Here is a 17921-nt window from a genome sequence, read left to right as displayed (position 1 = left end):
AAGAAATTTTTGGGTGGTAAATTCCTAGTGTTTAATATACTAAATTAGAAAATCTTAAAAGAAGCCATAGTCGAACTGCTTATTTCTCACATTATATCCAGTGTATTTTAAATCACGTCTTCCTGATTTATAAATCACCCTGTGGGCATAAGTTAGAATTTTACACAGGCTTCTCTGTATGGTGGAGTTTGTTATCTTGAGTGAACAAGACCCAATGTATCCCCACAGGATTAGCCGCTCTCCCTTTCTATTCATATAGTAGGGGGAAAACATTATACTGAAGAACTTTTTGTATTTTGTTCCTGGTATTTTTGTAGTGCTGTCTTGTGTGGTTCCTCACAATGTTAATCAGATAAGCTGCTGGAGGTATTTTGTAGTGTTTCACACTTCATATTAATTTACTTAGATTATAAAAGATTTGATCTCACTTTATTTTTTATTTCTTAAATGCATACGGTTCAATCATTTTAAATAATATTTTCTTCAATTTCCCATTTAATTTTAATAATTACAGAAAAATACACTTGATTAAACAGTAGTTAATGTGTTATTTATTAAACTGTAGAATGAGAAGTCAAGGGCTAGGTAATAGGAAATATGAATGAGGATTTTGTTTTGTTTTGTTTTTTGTTTTTTGAGACAGAGTCTCGCTCTGTTGCCCAGGCTGGAGTGCAGTGGTGCGATCTCAGCTCACTGAAACCTCCACCTCCTGAGTTCAAGTGATTCTCCTGTCTCAGCCTCCCAAGTAGCTGGGATTACAGGCACCCGCCATCATGCCCAGCTAAGTTTTGTATTTTTAGTAGAGACAGAGTTTCGCCATGTTGGCCAGGCTGGTCTCAAACTCCTGACTTCAGGTGATCTGCCTGCCTTGGCCTCCCAAAGTGCTGGGATTACATGTGTGCCCAGCCGGAGGATTTTTTTTTCTGTAATTATTACAGGAAAAGTGACATCACATGCAAACACACACATACACAATGTTCTTGTGAGAAAATGATGGCCATGCTTTTCAGATTGTTTGTCACTCAAACTACACCAGTCCCATCATGATTTCACCCCATTTGTGAGAACTCAGGACTGATCTTATAACCTGAGGGTACTTGTTACTGGCAAAACCATGGATTATTTTAAAATTCTCAGTCTAAGCTTACTTACATTGACTGTGTTATGAAATTAGATAACTTACTGGTGGATTCTGAATTACAGAATCAAGAACAACATTATTTTACAGCTTTGATTTCAGAAATGTTTGTATTTAATTGTAATTAAGGAAACTAGTACTTTTCAAGGTAGTTGTCAACTGCAGGGAACAATGGCTACCCATCAGTGACAACATTTGGGCTATGATGATCAGGACAACACTTAGTTAAAGTGAGTTTCAAAACTCTGTGCATGATGGCTTACTATTTAAATACCGGTATCCTTAGTTTTGTTACAATGTCCATAGTTCTAAAGAAGGAAAAAATAACAAAATATTTTATCTCCAAGTTTCCTGATAAGTTTTTATCTAAGGTAGATATTCAATAGAAAAAGGAGGATTTGTATACAGTGAGTGTCAAGAAAATTCCTTTTTTGGATAGAACGTAATAACATGCCTGGTAAAAGGGGAAGCCAAAATTTTAACAAGTAAATGGTTGAATGAAAATAAAACACCACCAACATATTCATATACTGTCCCATCCACTAGGAGGCCTACTTCTTACACCCAAAAAGCATTCAGCCTCCAAGATTATGGTAGACCACCTTCGTATCACTCTATTCAGGAAGATACAACACAGGAGCCATTGCTCCTGGCAGGAGTCAGCAGACAGCATTCATTAGATAGTCTTCCCAACATTCTATGCAATAATCCACAGTGCTCTCCTGGAACTGTGTTGTTTGACCTGTCACCTTTCTTTGGCCCCCAACCCACAGGTGACAGCTCAAGTGAGAGGGATCAAGATTCTCATTGGGAAAGGCCAAAAGTCATGCTAGCTTAAAAGCTTCATATCCACAGGAATCAGTATTTATTTTATCAACCCCATAAGCATAGCTTCCAGAATCTCCACAAGGGATACATTTATATAAGAGAAGTATGGCACTCTGGTGAACCCATTATTATAGTTTGCAATTGGATGTTTACAATTCTCTTAGTCCAAATGCAAGCTACCAACCAAGGTTCATTTTTACCACAAGCAATGTTGCTTAGCAACATAGTTATCACATACCACCTTATCTAGTTACCAAGGAAACAGAGCTAGAAAGTTATCGAAAGGTGAAATTCTCATGCGAAAAGGAAAGGGGTTGTGTTAACCCATTACCCACATCTCATCTCGTGCAAGAAAATGTGAAATCAAATTGAATTTAATTTGTGATTTTGGATGTGAATACTATATAATTCCCCATTGTGATTTTTTTCTTTCTAGAGCTAATGTACACAGTGGAACTTGCTGGAGGGCTTGGTGCTATTCTCTTGCTGCTTGTATGTTTGGTGACCATCTACAAGTGTTACAAGATAGAAATCATGCTCTTCTACAGGAATCATTTTGGAGCTGAAGAGCTGGATGGAGGTAGGATGTTACCTCTTTTATTGTTCTTTCTGAATATTCTAGTTTCTTTCTTGTCTTTGTTTTATTAAGGGGAAAAAAGTCACCTGCATAATCAATGGCAGCAGCTCTTATATTCTTTCAATGCTCAGTTTGTAAATTTCTCTTTTGTAAGGAAATGTATGTGTGATGCTTTAGAGCCAATACTGTAGGTATTTTTCTCTGAAACTTGTAAAGCATCACCTACCCATTTTAGAATTGTATTCCAAACAGCACTTACAAATTACAAACACTGATTGCAATGCCATCAGAGCATTCATTTTCTCTCACCTTGTAATCAGGACTGAAAGGCCAGTTTAACTTTTTTTTTAGGTAAGGAGTGTCTCTTTTAATTGTGTTTTCTAGCCCAGTAGTTTGAAGTGAATCTCAATTTGTTCCTGTTTAGACAGATCCGTTATAATAAACTGTACTGAGTATTTTAAATTCATCCAGCAGTCTTTTCAATCTTGTTTATTTAGCTATATTTAGATAGGTTAATTTGTATTCCGAGTGTGTACCAACAGAAAAATGCACAAGCACATTGATTTCATAATAATGCATCTCATATTTTTACTGTAAGTACACAAATAAATATTGTTTTGTGGAAATCATAATTAGTATTTGCTTCTGGTCACCAATGAATACGTGTGCAATCTAAGAGGAAAATGGAGTCCTTAAAATTCAGCTCCCTAAACTGCATATTAGACTTAGTTAATTTTCCTTTTTGGTCATTTTTTAAAAACATAAGATAAACCAGCAATGTGGGAAACATATGCAAACTGACAATACAGATGACAAAGGTTTCTTCATCTTTTTTTTTTTTTTTTTTTTTTTTTTTTTTTTTTTTTTTTTTGAGATGGAGTTTCACTCTTGTTGCCCAAGCTGGAGTGCAATGGTGCGATCTGAGCTCACTGCAACCTCCACCTCCCGGGTTCAGGCGATTCTCCTGCCTCAACCTCCTGAGTAGCTGGGATTACAAGCGCCCGCCATCACGCCCAGCTAATTTTTTGTAGTTTTAGTAGAGACAGGGTTTCACCAAGTTGGTCAAGCTGGTCTTGAACCCCTGACCTCAGGTGATCCACCCGTCTCGCCCTCCCAAAGTGCTGAGATTACAGGCATGAGCCACCGCACCCGGTCTCATCATATTTATATACGGTTTTTTTCAGTGATTTTCAGTTTTGCAGTAAATGGTACCAAGGAAAATGAGGCAATTGCCTATGTTGCCACATTTCCAGGGTCCTCTGGAATAATAAATCCACAAGCAAAACTGTAGTCTTGCAGGTTTGTAAAGAGAAGTGGTTTATTCAGAATGCCTAACACTCCTCTTGGTTTACCCTTCTCTCCTTCCCATTAGGGTGAAGGCTGAGCTGCAGCAAAACCAGTTTTTTTTCTTAAGTTTTAAATTACCGGTTTGCCTATTTATTTCTAACTTTCTTGCCTATTGATACAAATTATTATTATTATTTTTATTGCTGCTGCTGCTTTAAAGAAATATAAGGACTTTAAATAAATATAAGGACTTTGCCATTGTCGAAACTACTGTTGAATGAGTACCAAGCATAGTGCTAGGCATTCTTAAAGTCATTCTTGCTAAGCCTCACAAACATCCTGAGGTCAATATTGTAATCTCCATTGTACTGATGAGGCAACTGAGACTTTCAGAGGTTAAATAACTTACTCAAGAAGATAACACAAATACTGTAAGTGGCCAAGATGGGATTTGAAAATAAGTCTATTCCCAAAGCCTTTATCTTATCGGACACTCTCTATTATTTTTATTTTTTTTAATTTAGTATGTTCAGTATAATCTAAAGATCTGCTGTTGTTTGCACAATGAGCACAGTGCATGGTATTTGAAAAAGTACATTACCTAAACAATCTCCCCTTTTCTATTAACCCTATTTTGAATATGTTTATTTTGTGTTCTGAATGATATGAATGATGTTACCAAACCATCAGTTTCTAGGGTAGTAATCTATCATTTTCTGAATGTAGAAAATTCTGGAATATAATGAAAACGAATTAATCATATGCAGTTGAACTTTCAATGATTTGAAGTTTCTTTTAGTGGGTCCTGCTAGTTGTAAACATTTAAGTGACTGACTTGGGCAACCTTACCAGATTTCATTGCTATTCTGAAGCTGCTGGGTTCTCAGTTTTTTAAAAAATGTCTTAAGTAAGGAAACAAAACAGACAAACACTAACAAACAGTATTCTAACAGATGAGAAGGTTCTCTCGGAAAGCCAATTTAGTTAATAAATGCTTTAGCAATTCTTAGAACTCTGTCTCTGGGGCCATCTTAAGCACAATCGAGGGTCTAACTATTAGGGCTTTTCTTGAAATGCCACTGAAAATGCATTAGGCCCAAAGAAAACCAAGATAACAAAGTTAATTGTCATCTGGAAAATGTTAATGTACAAGTTATTCCTCTAAAAAGGGGGCGGGGGGGGAAGCAAAGACTGTCAAGGCAGTGATTGTTCAAATGGTTTTATGGGAAGAAATTATTACTAGAACCGCAATCACATGTTCAGCCTCCCTATATTAAAGCAGACCCGTTCCTGCTGAAATGGTGGTCAGGGGCCCACTCTTAACGCCTATCTCCCGCTGCATCATAGCTAACCTCTAGAACTTGCAGAAACACTGTTTTATCAGAACCATACAGCAGTACTAATAATTATATAGCAAGTTTAAAATCTATATCTTAACAAAAGTTAAATATGCATAAATGCAACTTTCTTTAATTCTCTAGTGCTCTAAAACCATTCAGCTTGGCTCTCAAGTTCCCATTTCTACTGAGAAAAAACTCATAACCTTGCTTCTCCAAGATTACTCAGTCACTTCTAGTTTGGAATTCAGCTTCTTGTGGGTTAACACTCAGTTGAAAATTGGAATATTCCATTTCCCTTCTTCTCTTTTACTCTTGTTTAAACCTGTTTCTAGGGAACTCATATATAGCTTTCCGGTAGAGGAGAAAGTCATCTGGTGCATATGCCATCCCTTCCTCACTTGAGATACTACCACCTGGTCTTTGGACATGTTAAGCACTGACTCCTGAAGGCTTAGATCCTTGTCATGGCCTCCAGTCACAAGTTTCACACACTTGCCCAGATGTTTCTCCCTTGGGAATTTCAGACAGTCTTACCTGTGTTTCTAGTCCCATAAGCTCTGCTACACACATACCCACCTTCCCATTAAAAAACAAGAAAAAGTAATCATCTTCTTTATCCTTTGCATCTTTAATATACGGTTTTCACATTGAGTGCAAGATTTCTCTCTGAAGTTTACAGTTTCCCAAGATTTTCCCTGGGAAACTTGACGCAAATCCTCGCCCTTCTCAGATTCTGCTCAAACCATAGGAAGTTCTGTTATCCTCTTCTCCTCTCTGGGGCCCTGAGAGCCCCTTCTCAGAAACCCATGCAGGCTCTAAACCTTAGGCACAGCCCCTTAGAGCCTCCTATACATGCTTTTATGGTCAAAGAATTATCCACTCTTCCAATACTGAAAAACTTCTCTGACATCATCAAATCCCCATGCTTCCTAGCTCTGCAAGCTTTTTCCTCTTCCAAATAAGACATGGCTATTCAACAAAACCCAAGGCTTTGTAAATTCTTGTCTTGGCTTTTAAAAAGTGTAATTTAGAGTCAAACCTGAGCAATGCCTTCTTTATTCATGGCTATCATATTTACCTTCCCTGACGGGGTGATTCATAAAATACTTTTGGAAGTAAGGTAAGGCAAAAAGTGTGGAAAATAACCAGGGGAAAATGTTTAGTAATATCCTACTATAGCAATATGATAATAATAGATTCAATGGCCACTTATTGAATAACAAGTGATGTGTTGACTACTTTATCAGTAATCAGAGAATCACACAATTAGAAAGACAGAATTTAAACTCCGGTCTAAATGACTCTAAATTCCAAGATTTACAGCCATTTTATCAGACTTGCAGATGGAGCTTCTGGCCTCAGGGACACATTCACTCCATTCCTTTGGAGTCATTACAAAAGGCATTATCTGGGTATATCAGTTCTTTATCAGAAGAATTATGATAAAGAAGGATTCTAATATTTTCTCAAGATAGAACATATTGATGCTTTTCTCTCTCACTTCGTTTGCATCACTCCTTGTTCCCCTCTACATAACCTTACATTTTACTGTCTCCCCTGGTCAGTCCTTAGCATTTCTAATTCCACAACACTCCCCGCCTATACTCATTCTTTGTCATCCTCCATTGTACACCTCGGTTCCTTGTATCACCCTCTACCTCATTGGCTCACACTTTCTCCTCATGTGCCATTTCTAATTACTCATCAATATCAGTCAATTGCATCTCTCAAAAACAGATCTTTTCCTTACCATTAATTGCAACCTCTTTGTCCAAGCCTCCTACACCACCCTCTTGCTTTCATTCTCTACTTCTCTATCTTATCCTTCACATTCCAACAGAATTATCTAAGTACAAATTTACTGTTCTATTTTTTAAAATGCCTCCATTTTGCCTGCCAGAACAAGTCTAGACTTAGCTCAGAAAGCAACTGCCATCAAACGGTGAGCCACCTTACTTTTGTGGCATTGCCACCCCCATGGGATCTCAACATGCAGAGTTCTAGTTAGAATAAGATGTTAGTCTTTGGAATAACACAACTGTTGAGAATGAACCTAAGACAATGTAATCATGCATAATTCTCTGAGTTTTTTGGGGAAAATGAAGTAACCACAATGGTTAAGGGGAGGAGAAGATTAGCTATCCCCCTACCACTTTGATTCCACAATAAAAGGAAAGAAAGTTTGGACAAATTCTGCCACAAAAATATTTATTAGCAGACAGCCTTATCACTCAACTTATAAATCAGAAGTTCCAATTCTGTTGTATATGTGTATGTTTGTGTGCATATGTGAATCTGCATGTGTGCATACTTTTCAGAAACCTTGCAAGAAATTTTCTCCCAAGGCAAATATGGCAATACGTCAGTGGTAGGATTGAACTTACCTTCTGTTGACATCCAAAAATAGTTTTCATCAAGACCATTTTGGAATTAAGCTAGAAGACCTTCTCCAGGGGGGCAGACCACTGTCCCTGCTAGATTTTTGTGGGGGTAGGGATGTGTTTCTAAATTGTGTTAAGTAATTCATATGTCTTGATTAACACTGATTTTACCATGGAGATACCATTTCCAAGACCCATTGTACATAATAAAAAGCCACTGTCTTTAGCAATGAAACCTGATTTCTGTTATCCATTGTGTTAATTGATGAAGCATCAACCTTTGATCAGAAATATAGTTTAAGTGCTTGTAGTGACTGCCTCTGGAGTGTTGCCTTATTTTAGTTAAATGCTTGCTGACCATCCTAATAAAGGCAAGCTGCTGTCTTTAGAGTAGAACTTATACTAACAAAGTACCACCACCATTTGTGCTGGAAAGATTTTTAAAAACAATACAGGCATCACAACAGTGTCAGACTCCTTTGCTCCTCCATGTCTCTGAATGGAGTGTCCCTTCAAGTTTTGTTTAAAGTTTCTAATCCTACTTTATATATTTTTTTTCAGAGTGCAAAATGGTTTTTGTTGTTGTGTTCTTTTTTTTTTTTCATTCTCTGACTATGAAGTATGTGGGGCATGCTTACTCATAATGACGGCAGGGCAAGCTTATAAGAACACTGTGATCACTAACACGAATCCTATTTTAAAGATGAAGAAAGAGATTTCCTAGTCCTACGTTGGGAGTTATTACAGGCATTGAACAAAATTAGTTAGAGCAATGTTTTATAATCTCCACCTCCATCTCAGAAAATGTGAACATCTGTTCCATTTCAGGCATATTAAGCACATTGGCATCTATGAAATCTTAGGCCATAGAATTTCTTTTTCTTTCTCTTTCAATTACAAGGTCACTCACTATTCATAGATTCAGGATTTATTGTTCTCATGTCCATCAGTGAAACATATTACCTCTGTAAATCATTTAAAAACCTTATAGGGATTTTTTGGTGTTTTTTTTTGTGTGTGTGTGTGGGGGGGGGTGGTAGTTAGACCATTTATATACACAGGAATAATCTTTAGAAGCTAGAACAAGTTTTTGGATCCCAGAAGCAGAGATGTAGAGTTGTTCTGGGTGCATGATTTGCCTCAAATCATTAACTGTTAAATGGTAGGAACCAAGGCTTCTTATCCCAAATCTGTGCTCCCTTTGCTATTCTGCTACTGCTTATCCCCTTAAGACTTCTGAATCTATGTTGCCTGCTGCCCTCTTAGGGATACAAGATAAGGAAATAAATATCTACAGAATGACTCCTTTGGACCAGGCATTTTGCTATATGATGGGGTCTCATTTAATTTTAGACATCTTCAGGGAGGTGCCGTTTTATAGATCAGGAAATATAGTCCCAAATGAGTTATATAAAAAGTTATGGCAATCAAGATTTGAGCTAAGCTCCTGGGTTTTTTTTTTTCACTACATTATACCACAGATATTTTAACTAGTATCAAATTTAAGTGTTTCAGAACTTATAGATTCAGATAATCCAGAAAAGTACCAAATGGCACAACATGTGAATTAGAACAGTACTGTAAATATTTCAAAGTGTACCAGTCAAGCAAATGTATTTTACAACAATTGCCAGAGGTTGTCATAGCAGAATTGAAATGAAAAGCAAAATTTATTAAGACAATGACATTCAATAATCATAAAATCCAAACATTAAGATTTTATATCTCTCATGTTTATTCATTCAAAGATATATGATCTATCTCTGAAGAGAATTTTATTTGAAAAATCGTATCTTGAAAAATTGAGAAAGCATATGATGGCAAATCTGAGACATAAGAAATGTGGCTTACTTTTTGAAAACTATAATTTATTCAATTTTTATCAATGCGAATTTTTAATTATCACAGTTTTCTGTGATAACACGCCACACTTAAACGTACAAAATCAACTTTTAGGATTAAAAAAAGATGAAATATACAATTTATCTTTGAACCCTCCTCCAGTTTCATTTTAGTGATCCGTTTACTGAATGATGGCTTCTGCCACTAGTCAGTTTTACTTAGGTGATTCCTATATACTTGAGAACAAAAACAAAAACAAAAAAAAAGGAATGGCCAGCTGCCAAAAACATTTGACAACTGTTCAATAAGTGTTTAGATGTTAAAAACTCCCTAAACTGGATGTCATACTGAAAACATTTCTATTATCAGTAAATCTTTTTTTCTAGCCAAATCCAATACAGCCACTACCTTCATCTTGAAAAAGGAGTCTTCAACCTACAATTTCTTAAAAGCTGTGTTATTCTAAAATAATCCCGCAGATTCCTTGCTTCCTCGGTCCTTTTAAAGAACATTGAGGGTATTATCCTCTCATATGTCAAAGAGAAAGGTGCATTTATCTATCACCTTTCCAAACCCACTTTTCATTCCTGACCATAATTCCATTTTTTCCTTCCTCATCAAGATTTCTTCACATTTTAAATTCATGTTTTTGCCCACTTTTTGATGGGGTTGTTTGTTTTTTTCTTGTAAATTTGTTTGAGTTCTTTGTAGGTTCTGGATATTAGCCCTTTGTCAGATGAGTAGATTGCAAAAATTTTCTCCCATTCTGTAGGTTGCCTGTTCACTCTGATGGTAGTTTCTTTTGCTGTGCAGAAGCTCTTTAGTTTAATGAGATCCCATTTGTCAATTTTGGCTTTTGCTGCCATTGCTTTTGGTGTTTTAGACATGAAGTCTTTGCCCATGCCTATGTCCTGAATGGTACTACCTAGGTTTTCCTCTAGGATTTTTATGGTATTAGGTCTAACATTTAAGTCTCTAATCCATCTTGAATTAATTTTCGTATAAGGAGTAAGGAAAGGATCCAGTTTCAGCTTTCTACTTATGGCTAGCCAATTTTCCCAGCACCATTTATTAAATAGGGAATCCTTTCCCCATTTCTTGTTTCTCTCAGGTTTGTCAAAGATCAGATGGCTGTAGATGTGTGGTATTATTTCTGAGGACTCTGTTCTGTTCCATTGGTCTATATCTCTGTTTTGGTACCAGTACCGTGCTCTTTTGGTTACTGTAGCCTTGTAGTATAGTTTGAAGTCAGGTAGCGTGATGCCTCCAGCTTTGTTCTTTTGACTTAGGATTGTCTTGGAGATGCGGGCTCTTTTTTGGTTCCATATGAACTTTAAAGCAGTTTTTTCCAATTCTGTGAAGAAACTCATTGGTAGCTTGATGGGGATGGCATTGAATCTATAAATTACCTTGGGCAGTATGGCCATTTTCACGATATTGATTCTTCCTATCCATGAGCATGGTATGTTCTTTCATTTGTTTGTGTCCTCTTTTATTTCACTGAGCAGTGGTTTGTAGTTCTCCTTGAAGAGGTCCTTTACATCCCTTGTAAGTTGGATTCCTAGGTATTTGATTCTCTTGGAAGCAATTGTGAATGGAAGTTCATTCCTGATTTGGCTCTCTGTTTGTCTGTTACTGGTGTATAAGAATGCTTGTGATTTTTGCACATTAATTTTGTATCCTGAGACTTTGCTGAAGTTGCTTATCAGCTTAAGGAGATTTTGGGCTGAGACAATGGGGTTTTCTAAATATACAATCATGTCATCTGCAAACAGGGACAATTTGACTTCTTCTTTTCCTAACTAAATACCCTTGATTTCTTTCTCTTGCCTAATTGCCCTAGCCAGAACTTCCAACACTATGTTGAATAGGAGTGGTGAGAGAGGGCATCCCTGTCTTGTGCCAGTTTTCAAAGGGAATTTTTCCAGTTTTTGCCCATTCAGTATGATATTGGCTATGGGTTTGTCATAAATAGCTCTTATTATTTTGAGGTACGACATTTCTCAAAAGAAGACATTCATACAGCCAACAGACACATGAAAAAATGCTCATCATCACTGGCCATCAGAGAAATGCAAATCAAAACCACAATGAGATACCATCTCACACCAGTTAGAATGGCGATCATTAAAAAGTCAGAAAACAACAGGTGCTGGAGAGGATGTGGAGAAATAGGAACGCTTTTACACTGTTGGTGGGATTGTAAACTAGTTCAACCATTATGGAAAACAGTATGGCGATTCCTCAAGGATCTAGAACTAGATGTACCATATGACCCAGCCATCCCATTACTGGGTATATACCCAAAGGATTATAAATCATGCTGCTATAAAGACACATGCACACGTATGTTTATTGCAGCACTATTCACAATAGCAAAGACTTGGAATCAACCCAAATGTCCATCAGTGACAGACTGGATTAAGAAAATGTGGCACATATACACCATGGAATACTATGCAGCCATCAAAAAGGATGAGTTTGTGTCCTTTGTAGGGACATGGATGCAGCTGGAAACCATCATTCTTAGCAAACTATCACAAGAACAGAAAACCAAACACCGCATGTTCTCACTCATAGGTGGGAACTGAACAATGAGATCACTTGGACTCAGGAAGGGGAACATCACACACTGGGGCCTATCATGGGGACGGGGGAGGGGGGAGGGATTGCATTGGGAGTTATACCTGATGTAAATGACAAGTTGATGGGTGCAGCACACCAACATGGCACAAGTATACATATGTAACAAACCTGCACGTCATGCACATGTACCCTACAACTTAAAGTATAATAATAATAAATAAATTTAAAAAATAAAAAAGGAGAAATTCATGTTTTTATTTGTTAACGCCACAGAGTCCAAACTTCCTTCTTTCTTCTCGAAATGTTTTTATAAAACATCAAAGTTTTTAGTTAATTAAATTTAAGAAGAAATATCTGCTGGACCTGTTGATTGACTTCAAGTAACCAAACAACTACTTGAATGATTGGATCTTTGGGTTTTTTGGTTTGTTTTTTGTTTTAGTTTTCTGGTGGAGCATATCTGCCAGCATCGTTTGAAAGTCATAAGAAAGAGTAACTTAATGACTATATTTGAGATTATAAAGAATTACTACAAAGAGTGTGTATACCAGCTGTTTTTCATCTCTGCTGTGATCAGAATTATAGTTGATGGCTTAAATTACAGAGGATTTTGAGAATAAAGCTCAGAATAAGAAATAGATTCTTATACCAACCTATAACTACTTTTAAGCTGTTTATAAATGAAAGTTGAATTTAAATTATCCTAGCCTTGTCCTTTAAAAATATTAGCATAATTTAGTTTTTCATGGTTATAAAATGTCAGCTTTTCACAGTTTCACTAGTCGCATGAAGTTCATACACATTAAAATATGTCAATTTATGTTCTTACTTATATCAAAACAATCTAAGACATACTATCCAAGATGCATATACAGTTGGCAATTGAAAAAGGGAAGACACCTTAGAGTCCATATGATTTTGAGTCAAAAGACATTCCTGAATTTAGTATGGCATCTGGCACTCTGTTTCCAGTCTGACGACTTTCAAATCATGGGTTTGCTTCTGGTGGTAAATAAATGCCTAACCCATTACTGCACTGATGCAGACTCTGGAGAAAGAGAGAAATTAGATATCACTCAAGTGTCCCATTGGTTTGAGGATGGTGCTGCAGATGCTTGAAAGAGGCTTTGTACGAACAGTATAATCTACTTGGAAACAACTCCATTATAACTGGGAGATATTAACTTAAGTGCTATAAATACATCCAGATGACATAAAGAAATAGAAAACTAACTGATGTCATAGCACCAATTCCTAAATTTCATTTAGGATTAATATGGTTACTTCATATATTAGTCTAGGCAAAAATTTATCCCCTTTTTGATAAAAACATGAATTCTCAGCTATTTATTGGGAATATATCTCCTCTAAGTATTAGGACCATCTATCATGGAGCTGAGGGGGCAAGGTTTAGTTTTTATGATGGTGTGGTCAAATACCTGGCAGATAACTGCAGTTGTTTGTGTCATTGAGACCTCTGCATGCCTATATCCTGTTCTATAACAGTTTATCGAAGTGTGGTCCCTCAATCAGCAGCAGCATCTCTTGAGAGTTTGCTATAAATATAAATTCTAGGAACTTACTCTTCACCTACTGAATGAGAAATCTAGAGGTGGGGCCCAGCCCTCCAAATGATTGTCATTCATGCTCAAGTCTGAAAACCACTTTCCTAGAGGCATTTACACAGACCCTAAGGTCTTTTCATGAATCACGGTGAGAAGCCACAGTTCAAGACTATTCCAAAGGAGCCTTGCTAAACTCTGAACCACAGCTCCCAGTAATTCCTTCAGAAGTCAGAGCAGCATGGAGTCTACATCTCCAAAGCAGTCTCTCCTGAGAAATGATCAGGGTCTTGAGAAAAATCTCAAAATTAGCTACAGGGTGTGAGTCATGTGATGCCAAAATGACAGGCCATTCATTCATTTCATCAACTGATAAACTTGAGCATCTACTAAGCCCTGGTCACATACCTGAGCTAAAGATCTCATAGTCTAAGAGAGAAGATAAGATATAAGCACAGTCATATAATACATGGGAAAAATATCGCTTCCAACTGAGGAAATCAGACTAAACTTCAAGGAAAACAAGCTAAAATTGCAGCTGCTGATTATTTACACAATGAGTAGCCACAGATATATATATATATATATGTGTATATATATATATATATATATATATATTTTTTTTTTTTTTTTGAGACGGAGTCTCGCTCTGTCGCCCAGGCTGGAGTGCAGTGGCCAGATCTCAGCTCACTGCAAACTCCGCCTCCCGGGTGTACGCCATTCTCCTGCCTCAGCCTCCCGAGTAGCTGGGACTACAGGCACGCACCGCCTCGCCTGGCTGGTTTTTTGTATTTTTTAGTAGAGACGGGGTTTCACCGTGTTAGCCAGCATGGTCTCGATCTTCTGACCTCGTGATCCACCGTCTCGGCCTCCCAAAGTGCTGAGATTACAGGCTTGAGCCACCGCGCCCGGCCAACACAGATATATTTTTAAGCCACCATAACACATGATCAGTGGTAAGCTCTGGGAAGGTAAATTTGGTGACTCTATTCTCCAGAAGGAGAAAGAAATGGAAAGGGAAGACCACTCTAATTATAACAGCTGAGATATGAGTAGAGCCTAACCTAGGATGGAAATAGAATCCAATAGATTTGTACCAATGAATGGCAATGAGATTATTAATAAAGATAAGGGATAGGTGGAACATGCATCTGAAGTTTTGACATTAAAGAAATGAGATTTTTATGTTACTAAAATTAAAATGTAATAAAAGATGAAGAACAGAGCTTGAGATGGGAAGCTTGTTGTGTTGTGAGCATGTGAAGTGTGAGGTGCATGATGAAAATGCAAATTAAGGTGTTCAGGTTACAGGTAGGATTGGGGTACTGTCATAATTCAGGAGAAATAGAACAGGATCATGCATCCAAATTGAGGAGGCATCTACACAGAAGTGATGTTATGGAAGTTGATGTTATGGAAGGAAAGGATATTTTTAAGGGAAAGTGGGCTGAAAGAAAAATGAAGTGGACCGCAGAAAACATCTTGCAGAAAGACGGTATTTATGGGTTGGAAGAGAGGTTTCCATGAAAGAAGCAGGGTAATCAAAAACATAATGTTATGTCAGCAAAGGTGGCATTTATCTGAAATTTCTCAGTATGGGTGGACCAGTTGTTTACATCTCTTCTGATTTCTGAATGCTCTGTTCTGACTGGTGTTCATGTTGATATGGCTTTAAAATAATCTTAAGCCTAGAGAAGACATGAGGCAATGAACGAAGATCTAATTATTACACAACCCCAATTTAGGGGAGTTTCAACACTTTGCACTACTTTGTGGCAAACTGGAAAAGAACAAATTACCAGAAAGAAAATAGCACATGCCCAAAATAATACTACAATCCACAATCTGGCCTGAAGAGTCCTCCCATTAGCCTGTGACTCCTGAACTACACTTAGTGACACATTCATCTCTTAGGAATGAACTATTGATTTGTCTGCATCTCCTACTAGGCTAGAAACTAATGACCAATATTGTAAAGAAAGTTTAATATCTCACAGGTAATGCATGTGAATAGTTAATGAATGAGTATTTTAATGAAATATTAACTTATATACTGGCTTTATTGTGTGTGTGTTTTTTTTTTAAATGATTCCTTACTCAACTAAAGTGTTTACATCAATGAGTGGTACAATTATAGATTGTACTGGCCTATGGGCATATAGCCTTGCTATAGCAAATATAATAATTATTTTTGGAGAAAACTGGATTTTGTTTTTTAAAATGTACAACTATATCCTGCCTAAAGAATATAAGAAATGCCAAAATATGACACATTTGGTATGATTGTTTCTCTAAAACTTTTTTCCCCTAAAAGCTGCTTTTTAAAACACTCTTCTATAGCTAAAGTTTTTATTCCAGGTATCCTATAGTGGAGTCGTTAGTGCCTTATATACCTGTGTTAACTTTACATGTAGCAAACACTTTTCTGAGTTTGCCCTGAAAAGTTATAATCATAGAATGATTTCTAGATAGCTCAAAGTTATCAGACTACTGGAATTAACACACATGTATAAGTCTCAGGAAGTGAGTTTTAGTGTCCTTGAAGTCAAAAGGATTGTCCCAAAGCCACCCAGAACAATGGTCAGGAATGTCCCTCTATCGTTGATGTTTTATAGCCCAAATATTTTAAGTTCTATGCTTAATGCAGAGTTCATTTTATTCTGAAATTTATGAGTGTTTCAATTTAACTTGATCTAATCATCAGGTAATACACTGCCTATCATCAGGGAAGCGCAGTAGAGAGCTAAAGACATTGATATTGGTAGATTCAGCATATCGACAGTATTTAAAATTTAAGTGAACTATGAATCTTGATATCTTAGTCTAAAAAAGAAATTGATGAAAGAAAGACTATCCAGAGGATAGTCTATTTCTTATTCTTAGAAACAACAAATGAGAAATCTGAGATGCTATATTAGAAAAATTAAGATAAAGATAACAAATGATAGTAGTCCTCAAACATTTAAAATTTTCTCATGTAAAAAGGGGGGAAAAGTAAGGAGAGAAATTAGATTTTAGAACTAAGTTTCTTTTATTTACATTCTACTTTTTGATTCTTATGAACAAACTGATTAGCATGATGAAAAATAACTTGGCAATGTTTTATGTGTAAGATGAGTGGAGACCAGAAAAATCATGTCTTTTTATAATCATTCATTTTAATAATATTCTCAGTCCCAATATGCAAGAACTGACTCCCAGTAAAAAATTATCCCAAGTTTGGTTTGGTTTTCTCCCCAACAGAAAATCAACACAGCACACATAATCTAAAAAATCATTCCTCCACAGTTAAGTCAGTTGCCGTTTTCTCTCTCTTTTTTCAACTGGGTAAAATGGCCAAGGGTAGGATCAATTGAACATAATAACATTTAAAGTAAGAGCATACTGATATCCAAGCATACGGCTTTTACAAGCAATCAGGATTCTCTGTGATCTGTGGATCAAAAATGGTGAAATTCAGCTGGGTGCAGTGGCTCACGCCTGTGATCCCAGCACTTTGGGAGGCTGAGGCAGGTGGATTGCCTGAGGTCCGGAGTTCAAGACCAGCCTGGCCAACATGGCAAAACCCCATCTCTACTAAAAATATAAAAATTAGCCGGGTGTGGTGGTGGGTACCTGTAATCCCAGCTTCTTGAGAGGTTAAGGCAGGAGAATGGCTTGAGCCTGGGAGGCGGAGGTTGCAGTGAGCCGAGATCGCGCCACTGTACTCCAGCCTGGGCGACTGAGCAAGAGTGTGTCTCAAAAAAAAAAAAAAAAAAAAAAAGGAAGTCTGCATTTCATTGCTCTTCTCATTGATTTTTCTCCTACTTTTTTCACAACAACAACATCATCAACAAATCAAAATATAAACCTTTGTACCTCCAAACTAGTTTTAGAATATTTGACATCATTGAACTCAACGAAAATTAATGAAGGCTTCCTTTTTTGGTCTTTCAGAAATGGGACATTTGGAGATGTTTATGAAAAAAGCGTGCATGTTTTCATGTCCTATTGTTATCTTTGTAGAGTAGTGACTTCGACTTTTCTTTGGAATTTTTTAACAGACAATAAAGATTATGATGCATACTTATCATACACCAAAGTGGATCCTGACCAGTGGAATCAAGAGACTGGGGAAGAAGAACGTTTTGCCCTTGAAATCCTACCTGATATGCTTGAAAAGCATTATGGATACAAGTTGTTTATACCAGATAGAGATTTAATCCCAACTGGAAGTAAGTTAATGTTTTCATTTGAGAGTGTGCCTATTCATGTGAGTGTCTGTGTAGTCATCACTTTTTCATGGAATTTTAATGTTTGGTTCTTTACTTCAAAATTTGTATCTGTTAGTTTCCCTAGAAAGAAATGTCTGTGTGTGTTCACATGAAATTTAATTTTTGC

The 17921-nt window shown here is 36.8% G+C and overlaps 1 protein-coding gene across 3 annotated transcripts in view; it reads left to right on the top strand.

Annotated features, from left to right (window-relative positions):
- Positions 1–17921, top strand: part of LOC105490366 (interleukin 1 receptor accessory protein like 1) — a 1633350-nt gene that overhangs the window by 1601967 nt on the left and 13462 nt on the right. For all 3 annotated transcript variants that reach the window (XM_071089317.1, XM_071089318.1, XM_071089319.1), the window contains exons 9-10: positions 2403–2546; positions 17585–17755. In XM_071089317.1, coding sequence (XP_070945418.1) covers positions 2403–2546; positions 17585–17755 — 315 coding nt within the window. The remainder of the gene's footprint in view (positions 1–2402; positions 2547–17584; positions 17756–17921) is intronic.

Source organism: Macaca nemestrina, chromosome X (genome assembly GCF_043159975.1).
Source record: "Macaca nemestrina isolate mMacNem1 chromosome X, mMacNem.hap1, whole genome shotgun sequence".
Taxonomy (NCBI): domain Eukaryota; kingdom Metazoa; phylum Chordata; class Mammalia; order Primates; family Cercopithecidae; genus Macaca; species Macaca nemestrina.
This window is presented reverse-complemented; position numbering and strand designations above follow the sequence as displayed.